This window comes from Rhopilema esculentum, chromosome 5 (genome assembly GCF_057945365.1).
Source record: "Rhopilema esculentum isolate cy_ngs chromosome 5, ASM5794536v1, whole genome shotgun sequence".
NCBI lineage: Eukaryota > Metazoa > Cnidaria > Scyphozoa > Rhizostomeae > Rhizostomatidae > Rhopilema > Rhopilema esculentum.
The window spans coordinates 2,101,809-2,129,297 of NC_142819.1; the positions used below are offsets into that span (position 1 = coordinate 2,101,809).

The 27,489-nt window shown below is 36.2% G+C and overlaps 3 protein-coding genes across 7 annotated transcripts in view; 1 reads left to right on the plus strand and 2 right to left on the minus strand.

The window, feature by feature from the left end:
- LOC135689429 (transducin beta-like protein 3) overlaps positions 1 to 27,489 on the plus strand; it is a 107,423-nt gene that overhangs the window by 26,658 nt on the left and 53,276 nt on the right. For 2 of the 5 annotated variants that reach the window (XM_089108563.1, XM_089108564.1), the window contains exons 11-25: positions 6,890 to 6,992; positions 7,231 to 7,445; positions 7,628 to 7,769; positions 8,044 to 8,102; positions 8,361 to 8,464; positions 9,077 to 9,152; positions 9,411 to 9,464; positions 9,805 to 9,876; positions 10,052 to 10,210; positions 10,521 to 10,591; positions 10,955 to 11,033; positions 14,024 to 14,101; positions 14,397 to 14,455; positions 15,196 to 15,299; positions 15,536 to 15,607. In XM_089108563.1, coding sequence (XP_088964689.1) covers positions 6,890 to 6,992; positions 7,231 to 7,445; positions 7,628 to 7,769; positions 8,044 to 8,102; positions 8,361 to 8,464; positions 9,077 to 9,152; positions 9,411 to 9,464; positions 9,805 to 9,876; positions 10,052 to 10,210; positions 10,521 to 10,591; positions 10,955 to 11,033; positions 14,024 to 14,101; positions 14,397 to 14,455; positions 15,196 to 15,299; positions 15,536 to 15,607 — 1,447 coding nt within the window. Of the gene's footprint in view, positions 1 to 6,889; positions 6,993 to 7,230; positions 7,446 to 7,627; positions 7,770 to 8,043; positions 8,103 to 8,360; positions 8,465 to 9,076; positions 9,153 to 9,410; positions 9,465 to 9,804; positions 9,877 to 10,051; positions 10,211 to 10,520; positions 10,592 to 10,954; positions 11,034 to 14,023; positions 14,102 to 14,396; positions 14,456 to 15,195; positions 15,300 to 15,535; positions 15,608 to 17,869; positions 18,080 to 27,489 lie in introns of those variants that run through there. The other 3 variants (XM_089108561.1, XM_089108562.1, XM_089108560.1) reach the window with 2 other exon arrangements.
- Positions 260 to 6,066, minus strand: LOC135689860 (uncharacterized). The gene is made up of 6 exons (XM_089108574.1): positions 5,859 to 6,066; positions 5,370 to 5,571; positions 5,084 to 5,268; positions 4,590 to 4,708; positions 1,402 to 4,406; positions 260 to 770 (listed from the first exon to the last, which is right to left on the minus strand). The coding sequence occupies exons 1-6, from the start codon at positions 6,064 to 6,066 to the stop codon at positions 260 to 262; spliced, it is 4,230 nt and encodes a 1,409-aa protein (XP_088964700.1).
- On the minus strand, positions 20,631 to 27,297 carry LOC135694249 (uncharacterized). The gene is made up of 7 exons (XM_065212935.2): positions 27,090 to 27,297; positions 26,601 to 26,802; positions 26,315 to 26,499; positions 25,786 to 25,904; positions 22,596 to 25,600; positions 21,491 to 21,963; positions 20,631 to 21,160 (listed from the first exon to the last, which is right to left on the minus strand). Exons 1-7 carry the CDS (start codon positions 27,295 to 27,297, stop codon positions 20,709 to 20,711), a joined length of 4,644 nt encoding a protein of 1,547 aa, XP_065069007.2. The 3' UTR covers positions 20,631 to 20,708.

Below are 27,489 nucleotides of genomic sequence, written 5' to 3' on the forward strand. Positions count from 1 at the left end.
AAAAAGATCATTCAAATCCACAAAAACATCTCTTTGCCAGTTCTTAATTCAGTAAACGTGAACATGTTTTTGCTGAAACTAAATGTTGAAATGCTTCTAAACTTCTTTATTATCGTTTCAGTTTCACAAAGGCGATGCATATTTTTTGACAAGCAAATACAGCCTCAAATTGTTCGCTGGTCAACTAAAGCTGTCATTAAAATTAATAACAATACAAAAATATACAGACAATATGACAACTATCACAAGTATTCCATTTCTAGTTCTTCAAAATATCACAAATATCATTATCCTGACCTTCTTTTTGCTCTTCTTTTCTTCCGTGTCCTCTTTTTGCAGCGTGATTTTCGTGAGGATTAACTTCATTGGTGTTCTTTTCAGCTGGAGTACAGTCCTTGACGGGGGTGTCTCCAAGTTTCTTCTCTTGCTTTTCATCTTCCTCCAGTGGCTCTATAGCCTCAACAAAATCATATTCATCGAGATGATTGGCAAGATAATCTTTTTTTACTGAAATGTCTTCAGTGACATTATATTCGCCCTCAAACTCCATAATTTCTTCGGACATGTCCAAAAAAGCGTCATCGTCGCCAAAAGTCACATCTTCCTTTTCACTCGATTTTTCTGCTGACTTTTCTTTTTCAGAGGCCCAATCTTTTACTGATTTTGTTCTTTCATCATTGTTGCTTTCTTCCGAAGACTGGCTATCTTCTTCAAAGTCAGATTCGTAACTACTGGAAGAGCTCTCTTTGTTGGCCAAATTCTCTTTAGTGCTAATGGTAAAAATTATAAACGTTTATCAAACAAGTAGATTTACTTGTTTTTATTAGCATAAGATAAAGTAACATTTAACAACATGGATTAATATGTACAGATAGGAATGATGGTATTTAGGGATGGGCGTAGTTAAAACTGTAATGTCCTAGATATTGAAATATGATTGGGATCAGAATTGGAATAAGCATCAAAGAACCCTCCTCTTCATCTCCATTTTAAGTACTGCAAAAATAATCAAGCCACTCTCCTATTGTCAAAATTTGAAATAAGCCCCATTTTTTTCCCGACTCATTAAATGACCTTAATGATTCTGATGAAGATAAAGACATTTTCATTGACTAAATCTTGGTTGCAACATTCTCTATAATCAATAAATTAGAATATTAAAGTCGTCAATATTAATCTTTTTCAAAGATATTTTTCAGACATCTTTTTTTTAAGCATCCTTCCCTGGAGCATAAATAACTAGATAGGTCCCTTCTTAGTGGCATTACTCAACTTTTACGGAATATCTACCAAAACTAAATAAGGAATTTCGTGAACAAAGACGTGGACAAAGTTCATGAAGATAAAGCATGTCTACGAAATACTCTTATAAACATATTTAAAGCTCTATGTTTAACTTACTTTTCAGTTTCAACTGTCTGGTGATTCTCCATTTGACTGAGTGTTGTTTGAAGCTGCTCGCATTTTAAAAGCAATTCTTTTTTCTCGGATTTCAGCTCTTGAATCTCATCATATGCTTTCTCTAAATCGTTCTCTGTGTTCTTGAGAATCCGAGATGTTGTCTTCTGCTTCTCTAGTTGCTTTTCGAAGACTCCCTTTCCTTGTTTCAACTCATTGTTGTCTGTTTCAAGCTCTTTTGTCTTCTTCTTTAATTCAGTAACTATTCGTTCCAACTTTTTCGTCTCATCGACTAATTTTTTGTTCTCCTTGTCAAGCTGCTGGATACTTTGATTTTTTGCTTTTAATTCTTCTTCTTTTTCATCAACCATTTTAGACAACAATTCGTTGTTTTGACTTCTTTTCTGCATCAAAAGCAGTTCTGCCTCTTTTTCTTTCAGCTTAAATTTGGCAGTTTCAAGTTCTTCCTTTATGTGTTGCTTCTGTGCCTCCAAATCTTTCTCTTTTGCTGCTGACCTTTTAGCAATCATCTCTATGTTAGCTTCAGTATCGGACAAGGTAGAGGCAAGATCATCAAATTTTCTTTGCCAGTCCTCAGCTTCTTTCTTCAAAGCATCCATGCTAGATATGGCCTCATTGTCCTCACCTTCCTTAGCTTCCAGCTTTAAGTTGAGGACTTTAACTTTATCTTCCAGTTTCTGTTGCTGAAGATCTTTTACATCAAGTGTCTTCTTAATCTCATAATTATGCTTCTGGATTAGCTTTTCTCTTTCCTTCATCTCTTCAAGTTTCATAGACAGCTCTCGAAGTTTTTCAGATAGCTCTTTTTCCTTTCCAGCAACAGTTATGCGATGCTTCTGTTTTTGCTCGCAACTAGCGACTTGTTCTTTCAGTTTCATGTTTTCAGTAAGCAGTTCTTCTTTGCTTTTTGTCAGCTCATCAATTGTTGATTTAGCTTGCTCCAAATCTTTCTTAGAGTTGTTTTGCCAATGCATTTTTTCTTGTTTTGCTTGCTCTTCTGTTGTAGAAAGCTTTTTCTCAAGCATGTCACACATATTTTCTCGGTCTTTGATCTTCTTAAACAGGTCAGCTTGCTTTGCATAAGACTGTCTAATTTCTTCTTTTTTTGATTTCAACTCTGCTTTCAAATTTGAGCAGCTGCTTTCTAACTCAGTAACGCGACCATTTATTTTCGCTATCGAAGATTTGGAAGCATCTTGCTCTCTGTTTTCTTCTTGTAGCTTTTGGATTGTTTTATCCAGATCCTTAACAATCTCAGTTTCTTTATCAAGCTTTTCCTTAAGATTCATGTTGTCCTCCACAAGCTTCTTTTCTTGTGACCTTGCTTGTTGAAGCTGCTCATTTAATTTTTGACTTTCTATTTGATGATTTTGTTCCTTGGTGTGAATATCTGCCTGTATTTGTTCGATCTTCTTCATTAGATCTGATACTTGGCCTTTGGCAGACACCTTCTCTTTTTCAAAGGTCTGAATCTTTTCCTTGACATCTTTCGAACGCTCTGTTGCTTCTTGTTTCTTTGCTTCGAGATCTTTCTCCAACTTGATAATCTGAGCCTTAAGTGCAGCAACTTCATCAAGTGATTTTGCAAGGTCATCCTTAAGCATTTTGTTCTCTTCAGCCAAAGGTGCTGTTGTTACCTTGGTATTTTCCTGTATTTCCTTCAAAGATTTCTCTAATGTTTTGATTGTTGCTTCTTTTTGTTCCAAAATACTCTCTAGGTCGATGCAGCTTTTCTCCAGATCAACATTGGCATCAAGAACTTTGTCTAACTTTTCATTGAGATCTTCTTGCTCTTCTTTAAATGATGTTTGAAGATTTTCTTTCTCCTTCAACAAACTCTCGATTTTAGAGCTTTGATTATCGAGTTGATCCATGACTGATTGAAACTTCTCCCGCTCGATGCTGTTGTCAACTTTCTCTGTGAGTTCTCTATATTTTTCTTCCATATCTAAGAGCTGTTTTGAGTAGGCCTGTACTTGAACCTCTGCATCTGTTAATTTTCTTTTCAAGGAAATGTTCTCCTGCTCAAATTCGGCAAGACTTGTTTCTAATTTTCTTTCCTGCTCTTTTGTTGATTTCACATTCTTTTTGTGGCTCAATTCTTCATGGAGCAGTTTTCCTTGAAGCTCTTTCAAAAGTTGTCTCAACTCTTCATTTTTCTTATTAAGGTCTTCAATCTCCCCTTTTTTGACTAGTTGATCTTTCTTCAATTGATTCAACTCTTCTTTAAGCTTTAATGTTTCTTCGTCAGGATTTATGTCTTGTAGTTCCTCTACTTTTATATGCAGTTGCTCGATCTCCTTGCATTTCTCTAAAACTGGTGTCTCGGAGGCATCTAGTTGCCCATTGCTTTCTTTGTAGCTGGAAAAGCTTTGAAATTGGCTTAGTTGACTTTCCTTTTCTTTCAGATGGCTTTTAAGCTCACCATTCAAAGCTTCTAAGCACTGCAGTTTTGCCTTTTTGCTCTTAAGGTCGACTTTCAGGGCCTGTTTTTCTTTTAAAAGTCTGTCAATATCATCCTGTCTGTACAGAACAACTGCTTCCAATTCAGATTGAGCTTTTTCTAATTCTGCAGCAGTTTGCTCAAACTTTTGTTTGAATTCTTTAGCTTCGAATTGATATCTTTCAATTTCATTAACAAAATCAGCTCTCACCCCTTCAAATTTTTCCTCCATGAGTTCTTGCATCAAATGAAGTTGTTGTTCTGTCTCTATGACTTCACCTCTGTCCATCATGGAGTTATAGTCGGAGACAAGGGACCTGTTTTCGTCATGAAGTCGTTCAAGATCATGATGATACTTTCTCAACTTCTTTTTGATTTCTTCATTTTCTAAAAGCAGTTCGTCAATCTCAGCCTGACATTCTTCTTTGGTCTGTTTGACTTCGAGCTTCAAGCGTTTTTCAACCATCAACTCTTGCTCCAATTGCTTCATTTTCCGTTTGATCATGATAAGCTCTTCGTATTCATTTTCCTTTTGTTTTGACATCTGTATGCAAGAGAAATTTGGTCTGTAGACTTTAGGTTCTTTTCACAGTGTAAAGCAAGACATTTGTATGGATACTATGAATTATTGCAAGTGACTCATTTATACATAGGAGGTGTTTCTTCATATTGAGTAATTCATACAATGTTCATCTTGTGTTTAAGATATAGAGTAGCTATCACTCACCAGCTTCTCGTTGTCAAATTCCTCTCGCAGTTTGATTATCTGCAATTTCTGCGACTTTAGAAGACTTTCCATCGATTGCTGCATTTGTATACGTTGTTCCCTTTCATGTTCAATGACCCCTAAAATGGCATTGACGTGAAGTAATAGGAATGTCAATAATAGGAACATTATAACGACTGGACAAAATAATAAATTTTTTTGAAATCTTCCTCTCCTTTGAAATTAGATCGTTGAGGCATGTTAATTCACGAAAGGTACAAAGTTTTGAAGAAAAATCTTTAAAAAAACCAATCGATTTCGAGAAATTAAAGGTTGCTGATCTCCTGTTCCGAGGCTCCTACTCATTTTTGCAAAATTTAACCACTTCATGTAATTTTGAAGATAGTAATGATTTGGTGACATTTTCTTTGTTATGAAGCAAAGTTTAGTCCCTGAAATCTCTGGAATATCTTTTAGATTGCTTATAACTGTCGAATACGCGTTATTCTGCTTACCCAGTGCAAGGTGAAGCTCATTTGTAGCTTTCTTAAGTTGCCTTTTAGCTGCTTCAAGATCCTCTTCCAGTTGTGTTTCTTTGACCTGAGACTCAGTCAGGGTCATTTGGGCATGATCGAGATCTGCTTGCAATTTCTTTATAACCGCCTTTCTAGCATTGATCTCATCTTGAGCTTGTTTGACTCTGTGTAAAGGATGTTTAATTAAGTTAAAGTCGATTAAATTATAACATGCTAAAAAGGAGTTCACAGCTGACCAGAAGATGTTTAAAATGAATGAATTTACCTCGTGTTAAGTGACTTGATTTCGTACTGGCGAACATCGGGTCCGTTTTCAAGCCATTGATCAATTTTAGCCAAATGAAGGCCTTCTGGGGTATCCGCTGTTCTCTCGTCTTGGAAATATAGTTTCCTTCTGAGATTTTCAAGTTGGTTGAAACATGCTTTGCCTAACTTTGTAGGCGTTGCACTGTTGCTTGACTCATACCCTAAATTGAGAGAAAACGTTACATTATTACTATAATTGGTAAGGGGATTTGGCTATTGTTCGTTATTGCTCATAAAAACAGGCCTATATATTTTTTAAATGCAGTAGTATAAAAAATTGTTAGGTTTATACATTGAAATACCAATGTTTATCATTCGTTCGAAAACTCGATGCAGTGGTGTCTATGCAAAGGTTTCTTACCTGCTTTCATTTCGATTCTCGATTAACTTTCGTGATACAAATTTTGCAAGGTAAATTGATCTAATATACAACGAAAGACGTACTTACCGTTAATATTTGTGGTACGAGATGCATACCCCTTGGTATACCAACGATAACTTGCATCTGCGTTTCCATTATTGTCCTGGGAGTAACGTGGTGCATGCACCGTCTCCTCGTGAACTTTCCGTGCGGCATGACCGTTGAAAAACCGATTCTCGCCGTTCCTCATGCATATCCAACAACGGACGCTACCGTCCGAACTGAAACTCGCCATTTCGCCGTGTGCTCGTAAGAGACACAAGAACACGAAACCAAGTGCAAATCCACAAGTGGAATGCACCGATACTCACAGTTGTGAAAACTGAAGCACGATTTGTCTAATCATGGTGCGCCCTTTTATACATGACGGTGGCCGCCTCCAGATGATTGTTACGTCAAATTGATATTTTTGTTACGGGTATTGGGACGATTTTGGATGAAGTATATTGAAAGTTAACTAAACTTAATCTAAGCTAGTGAGCCTGTTAATTTTCGAAAAGCTTGCTCTGTTAAACTACAATCCTGGCCAAAAGTTGTTGTAATGGCTTGCGAATTGTAGTCCTTTTGAACAAATACGCTTCCCACCCCCCACAGTCAATGTTGATACACTTATTTCTACTCATTTCGATTGCCGTTACTTTGGTATTTTCCAGAAAACCAACTTTGCTGCAGGGTTGGGGGTTTTGATATCTTTATTGGGGTAAAGTTGCAGTTTTATTGGGTTTCTTCTCAAGTCCACTAACCTTTTGGCCAGGATTGTAGTTGCATAAAGACCCCGTTTACACTACAGAAGAAAGAACGGAACTCTCTGGTTCTGTGCCTGAAAAAGCGATAATAGGCCTTGCGTTTACACTAGGCATCTTGGTTCCGTGCTAGTTTGAGAAGGCTTCTTTGGTTTCTCTGTCGCTAACATGCAAAGCACTTGTTTTCTTTAATGTAAACGGCTAGGAACGGAACGTGAGGGGGAGGGGGGGGGGGTGGGGGTGGGGGTGGATGACTTTAGTAAGTTAATTCGAAATGGTACTTTGAAATCATTACTTGCTTCCATTTTTCCACAGGCAGTGGAATCTGTGATTGTTCTGCCTCGTGATAAGGAATTAGAATGGTGCATGACTGCAGAAGAGGAGCAAAATGTTAAGTTTATAACTGCTGGTGAAAAAGGTGAATATCTTTGGTCCAATTTGTGGACAATGTTGTGTAAAAATTCACTCTATAATTAATCTCTGCAATATCGTCGACACATATCATTGGTTTTCTGTGCACTGTTAAACTTTCCATTGACCCAATTTATTGTAAACACAAGAAAAGATGTCAGTTTTTCTCAATATATAATGCTCGCTTATCAGACTCGAAATTCTCAGAGTATGTCACAAGTTGACTGTTTGCATGAAATTTTCAGGCATCATTCGGGCATGGAGTGTTCGTGATGGCAAGTGCATCTTTGCCCCAGAGAGATCTGCAAATAAAGCTGTGGACAGTAATTGTGAAAACCCTGCTCCTTCATCAACGGTTATCCAGTGTGTCCTCAATGAAGCTCTTAATTGCATCGTTACTGTTTCCGATGACCAAAATATTGTCCTTTATGACTTGAATTCACTGAAAATCTTAAAACAGGTAACTTATTTCGTCGTTTTTGTCCATTAGTTGCATCTCTACTTTCGTTGACATAATAATTCAAGCGTTTATTATTGTTTTTTTCTCTCATTCTGTTCTTTTAAAAAATACCCTAGCTTTATAACATAATTAGACCGTAATCGACTCTTTTTATTTTGTTGATGTATTTTTCTCGTGTATAGTTCGTCGGACATCTGGACGAAGTTCTGGACTTAAAGTTTGTGGGGGAAGATCATTCCCTCCTCTCGATCGCATCAAACAGCCCTGATGTTAAAGTTATTGACAGAGAAACCATGGATTGCAGAATATTGAATGGACACACAGGTTTGTTTTAAATTGAGATTTTTGACAGTGAAAAAACTCAGAACTTACACTGTAGTTTTTAAAATGATTTCAAGTCTTTGGTAAAACATTAGAAAGTACCTTGTTTGTTTTTGATAAAACTGTGATTTAATGATTTTAGTGAAATAAAATCGAAGTACAATGTTTTGTGTGTATGATAGCAGAATTTATTTGCAACACCGTATAATTTAGTTTTTTTTAATTACTTTAGTTTGTTAGCTTGTTAATTGTGGCACATGATCATTTCCCGTTCTAGATACAATAATGGCACTAGATGCAAGTTTCGATGGCAAATACATCGCTTCATGTTCAAAGGTAGGCTCAACACGTATTATTGGCCAGGCTTTATCTTTTTTCTATAATGTCTTCTCTATTAAATGAAGGCTTCTTTCAAATGTAGAATAGCAGAGGAGTAAATAAGCTTGATATGTAGTACTTCATTTTGAGAGGGCCTTTTTGCTTCCTAAGTAAATCATTTACTGATCTTCCAATGGCTTTATCTTGAACTTGAATTTGTTCTCACATTGATAATTAAATCTTTTCTCCTATTTTATTTTGCCTTATTTATTAAAGGATAACAGTCTAAGGATCTGGAGACTGGGCGATGACAAAACCTTTTCATGCGTGGCCTTAGGGGTTGGCCATACGCATGCAGTTGGAACTATTGCTTGGCCGAAGTAAGTGATGCAGTTTATAGAAAGCAGTGTCTGGATCTTTTCTCCATGACTTGATCTTTTCTTTACCTTCTGTTGCTCACAGTATATAAAGAAAGCAGTGTTAACATTGAAGTTTTTTTACCATCAAACTTTACACAGGCTTTTACATGATATGCATTATCTCTTTACTAAAGGAAAACCTCTCTGAATGAGGTACGAGCTTTGTTTTGCTGTCCTTATTCGCTTGTGTTTTAGTCAATATTCTTTCATCGTTTATAGAGATCAGTGTTCATTCAGTCTGTTTGCATCTCAAACCTAGGGTAACATTTGAAGTCCCTTTTGCTGTTACTCGCAAGGAGTTCCCATTTGGGATTTTGTTGTTTGCCAAGCAGGGGTACTTTGTCGGCAAGTTATCCCATTTTATGCACCTTCATTAGATGAAATCAAACTCTATAGGTCATTGCTAGAATAGGAAGCATTTATGAATGATGTTGCATCTTTAAAATCATTCAACACATTTTTTGTTGCTCTTGCTCGCTGTTGTTTCTGTTTAATATATTTGAAATAAGCAGACATCTTATAATTATTGTAATTATATTAAAGTTAAGGTACGTTTTCTACTTGTTTCAACAGAAGAAGCACAGATCATTTAGTAACTGGAAGTCAAGATCTAACTCTGAAGTGCTGGAAAGTCCCACAAATATTCGAGGTGATACCATAGGTTTATACTCTTAAGATGGAGTTATCCAATGCAAACCAAACATTACTTAGAAAGCACATTAAATCCTGTTTTGAATCTTTTCTGTGGGCTGAGTAAACCATGTTTACTTTTGGAAAAAAACAAAAAATTGATGCAAGTAAAAAATGTTTCATGGAGGGTAGAGCCTCGTCCATTAAAAAAATATTTGTTCTAACCTCATCAATTCATTGAGTTAGTCTTTATCATTTCTATGAATAAATTTGACAGGATAATGGTTTATCAAAGATTCAAGCTGTATGGACTGTGAAAGCCCATGATAAGGTTTGTCACGATATTTTTCTTTAGTTGTTCTCAGAATTTACAGCGCATGCTGCGAAAGAACACGAATGCAAAAAAGTCCAATTTTTGTCGACCCACAGCATTTAAGTGTGAATATGATTATTTAAATACACTTTACCCATTTTTTCTCATATCAAAAGGAATAAATTTACTGCAAAAGCATTTGATACTTAAAAAGATATGTAATTTCAAATGTATATGGCCTCTGGAGATACTGCGGCAGAAAGATCTTTTACGTTTAATTGCAACTTTTTTCAGGAAGGTTATTCTATATTGCGATTTCTTTTGTTGAAATAAACTTCATACAAAAATATGTTTTTAGGACATCAACTCTGTTGTGTTTTCTCCAAATGACAAACTCATCGCTTCGGGGTCTCAAGATAAAACAGCAAAGGTAGGCCATCAAACCTTTTTTGAGACAAAGAGGAAGCTTTATCTTTGATTGGCTTGGTAAAATATCAAAAGAAGGCCAAAGCTTCTAAAATTAAAAGTAAACCTAAATATCATTTTGATTTGAAACATTTTTTTGGCAATTTTTAAATAATTCATCAGCTTCTTTTGGATTCTAGTTATGGCTTGCATCCGACGGAGGCACGTACGGGACGCTGCGTGGTCACAAACGAGGAGTTTGGTGCGCAGCGTTTTCTCCAGTCGATAAATGCCTAGCAACAGCATCAGCTGACTCGACAATAAAGCTATGGGCAATTAAAGATTTGACTTGTGTGAAGGTGGGATTGAGAAATTTGCTAATGTTTGCTTGACTTGATTAGATACTTTGGTCAGAGTAGTTGCCCTAAAGTTCACCCAAGCCTAGATTAAGTTCATCCAAGCCTAGATTAAGTTCATCCAAGCCTAGATTCAGTTTATCCAAGCCTAGATTATAGACGATATGGTAATAATCAAAATTAGAATTCAAGACGAAAAAATTTAGATATTAAAACCCATATACCCTTAAGACATATTTTTCCTTGTCAGAAACAATTGACGGAATCAAATGTTAATAGATATTGGAATTTAAAAAGCAATTTTTCGTTTTAGACACTGGAAGGTCATACCAATTCGGTGCTGAGGCTTGAATTCATGACACGTGGGATGCAGATAATATCAAGGTATTCACAAATTATTGCCTTGCTGCTCTCAATCATGAAGCACTAACGTACATGGAATCCCCTGGAAGATTGTGCTTTTCTTTTTTAAATAAAGAATCGGATTTCTAACATTTTGGAATGACAATTATTGCAAAGCATCCCGGTATTGTTTCCCTTCCGACAATCAATTTTACTTGATTTTGTTGATCAAACTTTTTCTTCACCTTTCCGAGACGACTTTATCTTATACCTTTTAATGCACGAAAGCAAGTCTAGTGAATGGATAGAACTTCAATAACTTCTTTCTCTAGTAGCCTTCTCATAACCTAGTTAGCAAACGTGATTTATTTACGTTAAATTTGCAAAACTTGTTTTTCATTTTAGTGGATCGGACGGCCTAATCAAAGTATGGAATGTGAAAACCAACGAATGCCTAAATACTCTGGATGGGCATGCAGATAAAGTGTGTTTTTCAAAGTTTACTTTGTAGACCAGGCGGAGAATAGGGGAATGGTCCCCCGAGGGCGAAATTTATGGGACCAAGTGCTTTTGGTTAATTCGAGGGTGCTGATTTCGAAAATCGATGTTATACGGGGAATTTGGGGGGCCACCAGCCTCTTTTGCGTGTTTTAAGTCTCATTTTCGTGTCTTTCATGGAAACAAGCGAGAAAACAGTTTAAAGTGGAAATGGGTGAATTCTAAAAAGTAGATTTGGTATCTTTGCTGAGAATTAAAGTTAACCATTCAATTTTGGCTTTTCAGGGGGGCAAACAGCCTCGTTTTCACGATCCACTAGCGTTATTTTACAATTTCTGCTAAACATTTCTCTAGCCAGACTGATTTTTACAATTTCATAGGGGAAATGCAGCACTGTTTTATCACTAATTAATAAATAACAATAATGGAAATCATTGCGGATCATCTAAGCAAAGTTTGAAAGATAAGCTAGATCGTTTCAAAGGTCCTCAAAGTCGTCTTCAGAGTCACTACACTCGACATCCTCAGTTTCAAGCTTTTCGTTGACTTCAGCTTGATTAAGCAGAAGCTCAGATATATCTTCCGGGTAACAAATTTCACTCCAACGAACTGATCCTTTTTCATCCCAACCATGATCTGCTGGAGAGCTCAACTGAAGCATCAAACCATCAGCTTGCCTGAACATCATGGCGACGAAGTTTGCACGGAGAATATGAATCCTCAGGTTTTTTTTGCATGGCGGTAGGACTGAGATCCATGATCTTCCTTTCTCTTTCAAATTTCTGCACAAACAACTTGTGTCGCAGCAGATTCACTGAGGATATTCCTTGGTTTCCATACAATACACACACAAACTTCTCCAAACCATTGAAGAGATTGTCGAGCACTTGCGCGGAGTTTCCCAACTCAGTAAAAAGGCTAATGAATTTAGCTTTTTTTGGCATTGCCCTCCAAAATGCTTGCTTTCCCTTTCTAAAAAAATTTGAAATATAATCTTGCCAGAAAAAGCGTTTAGGCCAAGTAGCGCTTTCTTTTTCTCCATCTCAAGGCCAGATCATGTCATGTCGATTATCTTTCCTTGTTTTCCAACACCATTATCTACTAGAATTTTCGTTCCGCTGAATTCGTGTGACAAGAACAATGCTAGAATATCGATATCACCAGAGGGAGATCGAATCATGGCTGCATGATCGAGCGGAAAGTCCCAAGCTTTAACCAGTGCCACCAACTTTGTGTCTGCTTCTTCGAGGTTACTGGCCCAGTGTTCAAGAACTTCAACAGTATCCTCTGTAACTTTCGTAGTTTGTTGGAGATCATTACTGTCCGGCTAAATAGTTGACTACGATCCTCAATTATTGCTAACTAAAGAAGATCAAACAACATTCCTTTGTTTTTGCCGTTGCAGAGGAAGCTGTTAAAGTCACATGGTACCTTCATGTCAGGGCTTGCAAAACGTATCTCCCACTGACACCCCTCTTAACTCTTTCACCACCCTTAATGCTGTTGTCCTTATATGTATCACAGACAATAACAATTTGTGTGTACCGGGCTGGAATTGAAGCAAGTATGTTGGTCGCCATTTGTCTTATAGTAGATGTAGGGCCAACCAAACTTTGAATGGCTGCGGCAAGGTCCAAGAAGTGCGTATTCAATATCTCCGTAGGTGGTAGTTCATCTGGACTAACGATGGATAAGTCGCTCATTGCAGCTTCATACAGTTTGCTCTTAACGGTCTTTCTGATGGCACCATCTGCTGTGCTGAGAGGCATCGATACTGGTGCAAGCGGAAATGTCAGGGTGGTCTCGAGATCCACACCTGCTTCATGCTTGTTCGAGTATGCAACTAGAATGCCAAGAATGTATCTCTAAAATGTGATCTCTTTTTCTTTTCCTTTAATCTTTAGCCTAGTCTTAACTGATGAGTCCTTGAAGGTTGTCAGAGGCTCTCTCTTGATGGGACCAAAGAAGTCTTTATCTGCAGGACTTTTGGTTAACCTTTCTTTAAATTCATTCATTCGATCTCTTCCCCTTGCCTCCATAGTCAACAAGCAACTGCTGACTTTTTCTTCTACAGTATTTGTTATATTTTGACAAGGTATAGACAACACTTCTAATAAAACTTCCATTGGTAAAGGTAATTTACTTTTACTTATTTCTGAAAGTGATGTACCCAGAAACCTGGAAGAAACTAAAGGTTCGGCTTGGCCTGGGTTCCAATCACTCGGTTCTCAATTGTCTCTCTTTTGTGAACATTTTCATGACCTCTCGCTCCGGCCTATCACCATGTCAGAATCTTCTTTATAGCAGAAAGACAGTAATTGGTAGATGTAGATGAATTACGTTGAAAAATGTTTGTTATTTCTTGCTATGTTAAGACTTCATTTTACACGTAATTTGACGTCAAAGTGTTAGCATTGTGAAAACGAGGCTGCTTGCCCCCCTGGCAAGCTAAAATCAAATGTTTAACGTTAATGCCCAGCAAGGATACCAAATCTACTTTAATAATTCACCTATTTCCACTTTAAACTTTATTCTTACTCGTTTCCATGAAATACACGAAAACGAGACTTAAAACACGAAAAAGAGGCTGATGGCCCCCCAAATTCCCCGTATAACATCGATTTTCGAAATCAGCACCCTCGAATTGACCAAAAGCACTCGGTCCCATAAATTTCGCCCTCGGGGGACCATTCCCCTATTCTCCGCCTGGTCTATTGGCTTTGTAATGTAGAATCTATTAATTTCTTCAAGTTTTCAATCTCTTTGTTTTAGTTAATACCATATTTTTTAGAAAGTAGCTTTGCAATTTCGCTCGAACAAGTCTGTAAAGATTCTGACGTATAACTCGTCGAAGTAAACAACACTTTTGATTTTTTAAATCTATTTGTAATATTGTTCTTCCTATGAAAGGCAAGTAGATTATTGAAGTTAAAAAACCTTCGACGCAAGTTCCTTGAACCATAAACGATGTTTTAGGTTTGGTCGTTGGCTTTGAACAAGACTGAAGACACTCTTGTTACAGGAGGAGGAGATTCTGTGTTGAACATTTGGAAGGTAAGTGAAAATGTCACTACACCAACAACAAATAAGTATATTCATTGTTAATATCTTAAAAAGTAGAAGTTATAAAATCGTTGACAGTGTCATAGTTAAAACTTTAGAAAATGATATAAAGAGCCCGTGATGTTTGTTGTCTTTATATGTTTCTTTCTTTCTTTCAAAGTAAACCGTACCATTACTTTCCATTCTTTGACCTTCGTTTCAGTTTCAATGTCACTGTACTTTGTGTTGTGATGCTGTTTCTTATGGTACTCTAGTTGTTATCAGGTTTACAATTGTTTTCTGTTAGGATGTTACGGAGGAAGAAAGATTAGAAGAAGAGGCAAAGCAAGAGAATATGATTCTGAAGTAAGCAGTTACAGATAGAAGTTGGATGTTGCTTAAACAGAAAACTTCGTGGGCCTATGATGTTTCTGTTAGAGTATGAAAATATTGCGGGTGACAACTGTTAGAAAGATTGTGCATAGAAAGTTTGAGCTGATCTCTCTTTCAAAATAGGCTTTTTGACAGAATTGTATTGAAAAATTTCAAGTATTGCGTGGTGATACACGAATAATGAGCCACCGGGATGTTAAACTTCTTTCATTTTTTATCAGAGTTATTGTTTTAATCAAGTATTAAGTATCGGTAATGGCTAAGTATTAAAGAACTCAGATCTATATAATTATATTACTTTGTTTTACAAAAAGAATATTGTAGAAATGGCACTTGGAGTTATTGTTTTAGCAAATGGGAGCAGTGTTATTCACATTTTGGTGTTGATATTTTTAACATTTGGTTTTGTAAACATTTGGTTGTTTATTGCTCTTTTAGAATTTGGGATTTAATTTTACGATAGGAATCTTGTCACTGTTGTTTGATTGTTTTTAGGATATGTTCCACTCTTTTGATAAGTGATGGCTTTCTCCATTTCTCGTACAATTAGGTAGTAAGAAAGGAGAAAATGAATTTATGGCGGAGAAAAATGAACTTTCCTTGTCTATTCTCTGCCCAGAGTTTGAAGTTTCTTGGTAATTTGAGTCCATCAAATTAAATTTAAGGTAAAAGGTTGAATAAGATTGATATTTGTAATTCATTTTAACTTCAAGGGACCAAGAATTATCAAATTTGCTTGGCAAGAAGAAATTTACGAAAGCCATCGGCCTTGCGCTATCACTTGAAAGACCGTTTACAGTGTTGTCAATTTTGAAAGGTAAGCACTTTAAAATCAGTTGGTATTAGAACAGAAAATTTCTTGACATTTTATATTGCTTGACACTTGTGTATCTCCTCTAATGAAAAGCATCGCTGAGTGGGGTCTACTAATTGAAAATTAAGGGGTGAGGGGTTCTCTACATAAAATGCCATTTTATAGTGCCAATTTGCCAATCTCCACTACCTTTAAGGAATGCTTCAAATGAAGTCACTTTGTTGTTCATTGCTTTTTAGAATTATTAGCTGACGCCAATGGAGAGGAGAGGCTAGCCTCAGTCTTGAGTGGGCTGCGAGACGATCAAATAGGTTGGTGAAATTTACATTGACTTTTTCAATTTTGTTCTCTTTGTCTGTAATGCGAAGTGTTTCAGATTCTAGATTCTGGAGCAAACCAGTAAAGAATTAAAGGCAATCAAAGAGGTAGTTTCGAACATTTGAGTGAACTTTTGTGACTAAACTGGCTGTTTTCAAAGTCTTGTTATTCTTGGTAAAAAAGTCATTAATGCAAACAAAACAAAATTTGAATTCATGCTCCCCAAAGAGGGATTGGATGAAATTTGCCGATTGTCTAATCAGCACTTGTGTCACCGAATTCTCTCAGAATTCGAATTGAAAGACGTTTTCTGTATTTTCTTATATTTTCTTCTTTGAATGCTTTTGTTTAAAATATTTACCTATATCGCTTTTCAATTTTAAAGATTTGATTCTCAAGTATATGCGAGATTGGAACACAAATGCCAAAAACTGCCACGCTACACAATCAGGTAATTTTCATTTTTAATCTCATCGAATTTTTTTTTAGATTTTTTGATTTAAACTTTATTACCCAAAAGGACCTTATATGCTAATAAAGAAAAATGGCGATGTGATAGCAAAGTTGGATCTCTATCGAATATACGGGAATATAGCAACAAGAGTATTTGGTAATTCCTTAGCAAACTGCCTTTATTTGGTCTTGGTTTTCATTAATCACTTCAGGCAAAATGTATTTTGTGACGTCATCGTTTCCCTTTAAATTATGTGGTCACTTTCTTCTTCACGTGTTTGTTTCCCTGTGCTGACTATTTTCTCCTTACTTCTTCGAAACATCACGTGGCCGATCAATAGTTGATACCAACTTGGTTTTATTCTCCTTGCAGCACTGTCAATTATCCTGAAGTTTAAATCACCCGATGAACTGACTGAGCTGCCAGATATGAAGGACAACATCGAAGCAATTCTTCCATACACGGGTATAACAGTTTTCGTAGTTCAAAAAACCTGATATACTATGCTGGTTTTCTTTGTTTGTTTTATTAAGAACTTCTATTTCTTCCTTTTGATTGTATCTCATTTTTTCTAATTGGTGACTTTTAATTTTAGAACGGCATTTCAATCGGCTGAATCGCCTTTTACAGGTAAAATACGCATTTTTGTGTCTATAATATTAATGTTGTAAAAAGTAGTATGATATTTTCAGTCTTTCAAACAGTCTGTATATCGTTTCAATATAATTTGCTGATGGCCTAAGATCAATTATGCATATTAAACATAAAAATATAACTTAAACATTAAAGGATTGTACCTTCTCACATTTTAAATAAATTCTGCATCATTCTCCCGCTAATACAATACCCTTATTGATTCATATCTACACTCGATTTTGTACTATAAAACAAAAACAGACTTTCTCAAATTTCAATTGACCTCTGCATATTTCTTTACTAAATATAAACTGAATAGAAAATTGAAATTTAAAATCAATGATTCACTTAAGTCTGATAACATAAATCAAAAAACTGAAATTGCTTCATGAAATTCCAATTAAATTCATGTCAAAGAGCATTTGCATTACTCTTCCGTCTGTTTCTGCAGCAATCGGCATTTCTCGAATACACATGGGAATCCATGCGACTTTCTGTCAAGGATGTCGACACTAAAGCGTGAGTGAATAAGATTTGTTTCTTGTGACATCATTAGTTACCATGCCCTTAACTACCTTTCGCAAAAAGTTGAAATGGTATTTTCGCAGTCTAGTGCACACCTGTGCAGAAAAACAAGAAATTTTCAGTTTAATTACTACCCACTTATTCCGAGGAGCCAAGTTGTCTTTATCTTCTTCTAGATCTGAGCAGTTGGAAATCGATGAAGAAATGAATGCTGAAAACGAGAGCCATAAATCCGTTGGCCAAGCTTCTAACCAGCAAGCAGAAAATCTCAGTGATCCCATCGCTATGGATACATGGGATCAGCACCAAAGTGAGGCTGCAGATGGAACGGAGGAGACGATTCATGAATCTAAAACCCAAAATAGTGAGCCCTGTGAAGGAGATTCCCCGTTAGAAGCAGAACCAAGTCAAGAAGAAAACAAGGAGGTAACTATAGTTGAAAGTGACGCAACGATTTACATCTGCATATTTCGTTACTTCAAATAACATATTTATATTCTTAAAAAATATGTTTTGTAGAAAGAATTTGAGTTGCTATATGTTATTCCTTCTCTTGTATTAATTCTCCAATATTTTTGGAAATAATTAACCTTGTTTTTCAAACTCCTTTGTATTACAAACTTTTATCCTTTTGTTTTAGAACCACAAAACTACGATAGTTAGAGATGAGAGTTTGATTGAAAAAACCCCTGGCCCAGGGAAGAAGAGAAGGACTTCAGAAATAGGAAAACATTTAAAAACTGGCAACGCAAAGAAAGTAAAAACGATAAAGGATAAACCCCTTTGATGTATTCATACTGATGTTGGTTTTTAGGAGTAGAATTCTTTTAAAAGAAAGACATCTATTTTATGCATTACGGTATTATCTTGCAAATGTTTTAACTTTTGTGAAACCAATGTTTACAAAGAAAACCTGCCTATCACCGCACGCCTGATAGTTAACTTCAAAAATGCATCCAGCTATACATCAGAAAGGTTTGCTTATGGAAAATCCTTTTTTTGTTTGCTTGGAATCATTACTCACTCATACTTGACAACTTGCTTTGTGGAGGAGACAAAGTCAAGGGACTCGGTCGATCAATCCTAAACACAATCTCGCAGTCCATTCTTGATCCGACAACAGAGTACAAATGTGTTGCGTATCAACATTCGCATTTTTCACACTGCAATTATTTTAATGTTTTTAGCTAATCACATCGCTATATTGGGCAAACTGCAGTGTGCAGTATGTTATGTAGTGTTCTCGCACTACTAGGAGAAGGTAAATTTATGCTGAGTATAGTGGATTTTGCCCAGTAGTGTGGGGGGCATAGAGCCTTCCCTATATCCTATACAAAATGAACGTTTCAGTTGTTTTCGTTTTCATGGCCCTCTATATATCACTTTCTCTACCTTGTCTACCTGTTACTTGAGTAGAAAAATCTAAAGATGTAGAATTTAGATTAACGATATTTTGCCAGCTTTGGCAGCAAAACATTTCAGTTATCTAGAGGACTATTAAGGTCACACATGAATCCAAATTTCAAAAATTGATATCGGTACAATCAAAGATTTGATCCTGGTGGAAATTAGCTATGATATTTTAGAATTGCCCAAAAAAAGAGGAAGGGGCGCAGCTCCCCTTCTGCTCCCCTGAGCCCCCCCCCCTATTAAGAAAACTTTTGTTTTCTGAGATAATACTTGTACTGCATATTATACTTTTCTGTTTCGACATCAATTCATTCAAGGAACAATCAAAACGAGAAATAAATGGAGAAGCAACGCTTTATAGAATCGATTCTTAGAAGAAGATTCAATCTATTGAATCATATTGATCAGGTATATCAAACAATTGCTACAAACTAAGCCAATAAAAAGATTAATATTCTGTCAAATTTTTCTTTCTCACAAATGCAAATGGTGCTGTACGAGGCAGATCCCAGTATGCAATGACAGTTGTTTGGCCTCCTCTCCCATTTCCGTGCCCCTTGTTTAATAACTAGGTGATGTAATAAAAGGAAGAGGTGCTGGAGCAGCAAACGATCTAATGCTAACAAGGGGGATAGATGTTCCCAAAATTGGAATCTACTTTTTGAATGACCCCGATGCCTACCAAGTCTGTTCCATTGTGATGGCGAATTACAGAATTACAGAATTACATCTGTAAAGAATCAAATAAATTGAAAGCTAATAAATTTCGTGTTGAAAGCTAATAAACAAAGAGTCATATCTTCGAAAATGATGCAGAACTAACTCTTTGTTCTTTAGTTTTTATCCGTTTGTGATTTGGAAAAATGAAACTGTTTTCTCAAAACCTAGCTGGCATCCAGAAAACTGATGCTGCTTGAAAACTGAAAACTGAAGCGGTTTCCTGAGAAGGGTGGAGCTCGGTCATTTGCGCATAGATAACTGGATAATTTTACATTTTGTTTATTTTTTCAGCGGAATTTTGATATTACTAATGGGTTTATTATAGATAACAAGCAGTCAAGAATCTAGACATGGAAAATCACTTGAATATGTGCACGCACTTCAACTATTAGTTATATTAGCACAAGGTAAATGTATTATTGTTTCATTTTCTGTAATTCCTAGATGGATTTAGACGCCAAAAGGCCACTACAGTAATGTGACTTATCTATCATTCTTCGAAGACAACGAGAAAATGATCAGGTAATGTTTTAAAATGTCATGTCATGAAGTTTGCCTGGTATCTTTAAGTCGGATCTGCAATGCAGAGACCTAGTACCTAGCATAATCGATTAGTGAAAAAGCTCTTTTAGATAATGATTTTTAAATGGAGCTAGGGATCTAGGAGTAGAAGAGTAATAAAGATAATATCATTGGACAACAGGGTCAGTACGGGCGACTGAATGAAATGAACTTTGAAAATAATATGAAGAATCCATACTGTTGGATCACAAAAATAACAAATTTCAAAACTAATTGTTAACTATTCAATGGTCCTAAGAGCTTTATGACTTAGTATTCTGTGTCGAATCTATACTTTGAAGCATTTACCGTACAATTTTGTTTACTACAGTGCTGGACGTGACAAAGTTGTAATATTGTGGGATCTTGCCACAAGGAAATCATTGAAAACTATACCAGTCTATGAGGTAAGGCTTGTTTCTTTTAACGAATGGTAACAACGTAATTGAACAACCCTTAAATTAAGAGAGATTTTTAGTTCTGAATTGAAGTAAATATTTTGTTAAATGTTTCGTTTATTGCTCCTCTATTCCTTCTTCCAATCCCTGTTGGAGGTTCGAGGCCCGAACTTTGACCTCATATGTTTTTTTTGATTTGCCAAACAAGAAAAATTGTTTTCAATAAGTAAAGAAGCCAAGACTTAAGCAAGAACGAGTCATGTTTTTTGACTGAAAAATCTTTGATACACAAACTCAATTCAATATACAAATGTTTAAAAATGCCAGCTACAAAAAACTTATTGAGATATTAAAAATTCGACACATCAAATAATTGGAAAGTTAAGTATATTAAAATTTTGGTTTCTTCAAATTGTGTAAAGAGGGCAACGATCTTGGTTTTGCCCTAAGTGCAGGCAACAGCATGTTTCTTCCTAGTGGTTTTGGTGACGTAAGAGATGGACTAAACAAAAGTCCACTTTGCTGTGGTTTGATGCCAGTGTCTGAGTCGCTGCCTGAATCTGAGGGGCTTGATGCGTCTAATGAACTGGAACTCCCAATGGCCGTTTTGGTTTTTTTGTCACCTTTGCTTTGGCTCTCGTCACTCATTTCGATATCTGATATGAGATCGTCGATTTCAACATCGTCGTCAAAACCCAAATCTTTAGCCATCTGTTTTTGTTTCGATGGGATTTTTGTGATCTTTGAAGATGATTTTGTCTTTTTTGTCTTTTGTTTTGCCACGAACGAGCTAAGCATGTCATCTTCTTCTTCATCAATTCCAAACTTGTTTGAACTAACTTCTGTCAAAAGGAAATGGTAAAAAAGATCATTCAAATCCACAAGAACAACTCTTTGCCAGTTCTTAATTCAGCAAACGTGAACATGTTTTTGCTGAAACTAATTGTTAAAATGCTTCTAAACTTCTTTATTATCGTTTTAGTTTCACAAAGGTGATGCATATTTTTTGACAAGCAAATACAGCCTCAAATTGTTCGCTGGTCAACTATAGCTGTCATTAAAATTAATAACAATACAAAAATATACAGACAATATGACAACTACCACAAGTATTCCATTTCTAGTTCCAGTTTTCATTCTTTTTAAATTATAACAAATATCATTATCCTGACCTTCTTTTTGCTCTTCTTTTCTCCCATGTCCTCTTTCTGCAGCGTGGTTTTCGTAAGGATTAACTTCATTGGTGTTCTTCTCAGCTGGAGTACATTCCTTGACGGGGGTATCTCCAAGTTTCTTCTCTTGCTTTTCATCTTCCTCCAGTGGCTCTATAGCCTCAACAAAATCATATTCATCGAGATGGTTGGCAAGATAATCCTCTTCTACTGTAATGTCTTCAGTGACATTATATTCGCCCTCAAACTCCATAATTTCTTCGGATATGTCCAAAAAGGCGTCATCGTCGCCAAAAGTCACATCTTCCTTTTCACTCGATTTTTCTGCTGACTTTTCTTTATCAGAGGCGCAATCTTCTTCTGATTTTTTTCTTTCATCATTGTTGCTTTCTTCCGAAGAGTGGCTATCTTCTTCAAAGTCAGATTCGTAACTACTGGAAGAGCTCTCTTTGTTGGCCAAATTCTCTTTAGTGCTAAAGGTAAAAATTAAAAGAAGTTTATGAAACAAGTAGATTTACTCGTTTTTATTGGCATAAGATAACGTAACATTTAACAACATGGATTATTATGTACTGATACGAATGATGGTATATAGGGATGGGCGTAGTTAAAACTGTAATCTCCTAGATATTGAAATATGATTGGGATCAGAATTGGAATAAGCATCAAAGAACCCTCCTCTTCATCTCCATTTTAAGTACTGCAAAAATAATCAAGCCACTCTCCTATTGTCAAAATTTGAAATAAGCCCCATTTTTTTCCCTACTCATTAAATGACCTTAATGATTCTGATGAAGATAAAGACATTTTCATTGACTAAATCTTGGTTGCAACATTCTCTATAATCAATAAATTAGAATATTAAAGTCGTCAATATTAATCTTTTTCAAAGATATTTTTCAGACATCTTTTTTTTAAGCATCCTTCCCTGGAGCATAAATAACTAGATAGGTCCCTTCTTAGTGGCATTACTCAACTTTTACGGAATATCTACCAAAACTAAATAAGGAATTTCGTGAACAAAGACGTGGACAAAGTTCATGAAGATAAAGCATATCTACAAAATACATTTATAAACATCTTTAAAGCTCTATGTTTAACTTACTTTTCAGTTTCAACTGTCTGGTGATTCTCCATTTGACTGAGTGTTGTTTGAAGCTGCTCGCATTTTAAAAGCAATTCTTTTTTCTCGGATTTCAGCTCGTGAATCTCATCATATGCTTTCTCTAAATCGTTCTCTGTGTTCTTGAGAATCCGAGATGTTGTCTTCTGCTTCTCTAGTTGCTTTTCGAAGACTCCCTTTCCTTGTTTCAACTCATTGTTGTCTGTTTCAAGCTCTTTTGTCTTCCTCTTTAATTCAGTAACTATTCGTTCCAACTTTTTCGTTTCATCGACTAATTTTTTGTTCTCCTTGTCAAGCTGCTGGATACTTTGATTTTTTGCTTTTAATTCTTCTGCCCTTTCATCAACCATTTTAGACAACAATTCGTTGTTTTCACTTCTTTTCTGCATCAAAAGCAGTTCTGCCTCTTTTTCTTTCAGCTTAAATTTGGCAGTTTCAAGTTCTTCCTTTATGTGTTGCTTCTGTGCCTCCAAATCTTTCTCTTTTGCTGCTGACCTTTTAGCAATCATCTCTATGTTAGCTTCAGTATCGGACAAGGTAGAGGCAAGATCATCAAATTTTCTTTGCCAGTCCTCAGCTTCTTTCTTCAAAGCATCCATGCTAGATATGGCCTCATTGTCCTCACCTTTCTTAGCTTCCAGCTTTAAGTTGAGGACTTTAACTTTATCTTCCAGTTTCTGTTGCTGAAGATCTTTTGCATCAAGTGTCTTCTTAATCTCATAATTATGCTTCTGGATTAGCTTCTCTCTTTCCTTCATCTCTTCAAGTTTCATAGACAGCTTTCGAAGTTTTTCAGATAGCTCGTTTTCCTTTCCAGCAACAGTTATGCGATGCTTCTGTTTTTGCTCGCAACTAGCGACTTGTTCTTTCAGTTTCATGTTTTCAGTAAGCAGCTCTTCTTTGCTTTTTGTCAGCTCATCAATTGTTGATTTAGCTTGCTCCAAATCTTTCTTAGAGTTGTTTTGCCAATGCATTTTTTCTTGTTTTGCTTGCTCTTCTGTTGTAGAAAGCTTTTTCTCAAGCATGTCACACATATTTTCTCGGTCTTTGATCTTCTTAAACAGGTCAGCTTGCTTTGCATAAGACTGTCTAATTTCTTCTTTTTTTGATTTCAACTCTGCTTTCAAATTTGAGCAGCTGCTTTCTAACTCAGTAACGCGACAATTTATTTTCGCTATCGAAGATTTGGAAGCATCTTGCTCTCTGTTTTCTTCTTGTAACTTTTGGATTGTTTTATCCAGATCCTTAACAATCTCAGTTTCCATATCAAGCTTTTCCTTAAGATTCATGTTGTCCTCCACAAGCTTCTTTTCTTGTGACCTTGCTTGTTGAAGCTGCTCATTTAATTTTTGACTTTCTATTTGATGATTTTGTTCCTTGGTGTGAATATCTGCCTGTATTTGCTCGATCTTTTTCATTAGATCTGATACTTGGCCTTTGGCAGACACCTTCTCTTTTTCAAAGGTCTGAATCTTTTCCTTGACATCTTTCGAACTCTCTGTTGCTTCTTGTTTCTTTGCTTCGAGATCTTTCTCCAGCTTGATTATCTGAGCCTTAAGTGCAGCAACTTCATCAAGTGATTTTGCAAGGTCATCCTTAAGTATTTTGTTCTCTTCAGCCAAAGGTGCTGTTGTTACCTTGGTATTTTCCTGTATTTCTTTCAAAGATTTCTCTAATGTTTTGATTGTTGCTTCTTTCTGTTCCAAAATACTCTCTAAGTTGATGCAGCTTTTCTCCAGATCAACATTGGCATCAAGAACTTTGTCTAACTTTTCATTGAGATCTTCTTGCTCTTCCTTAAATGATGTTTCAAGATTTTCTTTCTCCTTCAACAAACCTTCGATTTTAGAGCTTTGATTATCGAGTTGATCCATGACTGATTGAAACTTCTCCCGCTCTATGCTGTTGTCAACTTTCTCTGTGAGTTCTCTATGTTTTTCTTCCATATCTAAGAGCTGTTTAGAGTAGGCCTGTGCTTGAACCTCTGCATCTGTTAGTTTTCTTTTCAAGGAAATGTTCTCCTGCTCAAATTCGGCAAGACTTGTTTCTAATTTTCTTTCTTGCTCTTTTGTTGATTTCACATTCTCCTCGTGGCTCAATTCTTCATGGAGCAGTTTTCCTTGAAGCTCTTTCAAAAGTTGTCTCAACTCTTCATTTTTCTTATTGAGGTCTTCAATCTCCCCTTTTTTGACTAGTTGATCTTTCTTCACTTGATCCAACTCTTCTTTAAGCTTTAATGTTTCTTTGTCAGGACTTATGTCTTGTAATTCCTCTACTTTTATATGCAGTTGCTCGATCTCGCTGCATTTCTCTAAAATTAGTGTCTCAGTGGCATCTAGCTGCCCATTGCCTTCTTTGTAGCTCGAAAAGCTTTGAACGTGTCTTAGGTGGCCTTCCTTTTCTTTAAGATGGCTTTTAAGCTCACCATTCAAAGCTTCTAAGCACTGCAGTCTTGCCTTTTTCCCTTTAAGGTCGACTTTCAGGGCCTGTTTTTCTTTTAAAAGTCTGTCAATATCATCCTGTCTGTACAGAACAACTGCTTCCAATTCAGATTGAGCTTTTTCTAATTCTGCAGCAGTTTGCTCAAACTTTTGCTTGAATTCTTTAGCTTCGAATTGATATCTTTCAATTTCATTAACAAAATCAGCTCTCACCTCTTGAAATTTTTCCTCCATGAGTTCTTGCATCAAATGAAGCTGTTGTTCTGCCTCTATGACTTCACCTCTGTCCATCATGGAGTTATAGTCGGAGACAAGAGACCTGTTTTCGTCATGAAGTCGTTCAAGATCATGATGATATTTTCTCAACTTCTTTTTAATTTCTTCATTTTCTAACAGCAGTTCGTCAATCTCAGCCTGACATTCTTCTTTGCTCTGCTTGATTTCGAGCTTCAAGCGTTTTTCAACCATCAACTCTTGCTCCAATTGCTTCATTTTCCGTTTGATCATGATGAGCTCTTCGTATTCATTTTCCCTCTGTTTTGACATCTGAATGCAAGGGAAATTTAGTCTTTAGACTTTAGGTTCTTTTTACAGGGAAAAGCAAGATATATTTGTATGGATACTGTGAATTATTGTAAGTGACTCATCTATACATAGGAAGTGTTTCTTCATATTGAGTAATTCATACAATGTTCATCTTGTGTTTAAGATATAGAGTAGCTATGACTCACTAGCTTTTCGTTGTCAAGTTCCTCTCGCAGTTTGATTATCTGCAATTTCTGCGACTTCACAAGACTTTCCATCGATTGCTGCATTTGTATACGTTGTTCCTTTTCATGTTCAATGACCCCTAAAATGGCATTGACGTGAAGTAATAGGAATGTCAATAATAGGAATATTATGACGTCTGGACAAAATAAAAATGTTCTGTGAAATCTTCCTCTCCTTTGAAATTAGATCGTTGAGGCACGTTAATTCACGGAAGGTACAGGTGTGAAAATAGTCTATTTTCAGAAAAATTGACAAGTTCTGAAGAAAAATCTTTAAAAGAACCAATTGTTTTCGGAAAAATTGAAGGTTGCTCATTTCCTGTTCCGAGGCTCCTACTCATTTTTGCAAAATTAATCCACTTCATGTAATTTTGAAGTTAGTAATGATTTGGTGACATTTTCTTTGTTATGAAGCAAAGTTTAGTCTCTGAAATCTCTGAAACATCTTTTAGATTGCTTATAACTGTCGAATACGCGTTATTCTGCTTACCCAGTGCAAGGTGAAGCTCATTTGTAGCTTTCTTTAGTTGCCTTTTAGCTGCTTCAAGCTTCTCTTGCAGTTGTGTTTCTTTGACCTGAGACTCAGTCAGGGTCATTTGGGCATGATCGAGATCTGCTTGCAATTTCTTTATGATCGCCTTTCTAGCATTGATCTCATCTTGAGCTTGTTTGACTCTGTGTAAAGGATGTTTAATTAAGTTAAAGTCGATTAAATTATAACATGCTAAAAAGGAGTTGATAGCTGACCAGAAGATATCTAAAATGAATGAATTTACCTTGTGTTAAGTGACTTGATTTCGTACTGGCGAACATCGGGTCCGTTTTCAAGCCATTGATCAATTTTAGCCAAATGAAGGCCTTCTGGGGTATCCGCTGTTCTCTCCTCTTGGAAATATAGTTTCCTTCTGAGATTTTCAAGTTGGTTGAAACATGCTTTGCCTAACTTTGTAGCCGTTGCACTGCTGCTTGACTGATACCCTAAATTGAGAGAAAACTTTACATTATTACTATAATTGGTAAGGGATTTTGGTTATTGTTCGTTATTGCTCATAAAAACAGGCCTTTAGATATTTTAAATGCAGTAGTATAGAAAATTGTTAGGTTTATACATTCAAATACCAATGTTTATCATTCGTTCGAAAATTCGATGCAGTGGTGTCTATGGAAAGGTTTCTTACCTGCTTTCATTTCGATTCTCGATTAACTTTCGTGAAACAAATTTTGCAAGGTAAATTGATCTAATATACAACGAAAGACGTACTTACCGTTAATATTTGTGGTATGAGATGCATATCCTTTGGTATACCAACGATAACTTGCATCTGCGTTTTCATTATTGTCCTGGGAGTAACGTGGTGCGTGCACCGTCTCCTCGTGAACTTTCCGTGCGGCATGACCGTTGAAAAACCGATTCTCGCCGTTCCTCATGCATATCCAACAACGGACGCTACCGTCCGAACTGAAACTCGCCATTTCGCCGTGTGCTGTGTGCTTGTAAGAAACACAAGAACACAAAACTAAGTGCAAATCCACAAGTGGAATGCACCGATACTCACAGTTGTGAAAAACTGAAGCACGATTTGTCTAATCATGATGCGCCCTTTTATACATGACGGTGGCCGCCTCCAGATGATTGTTACGTCAAATTGATATTTTTGTTACGGG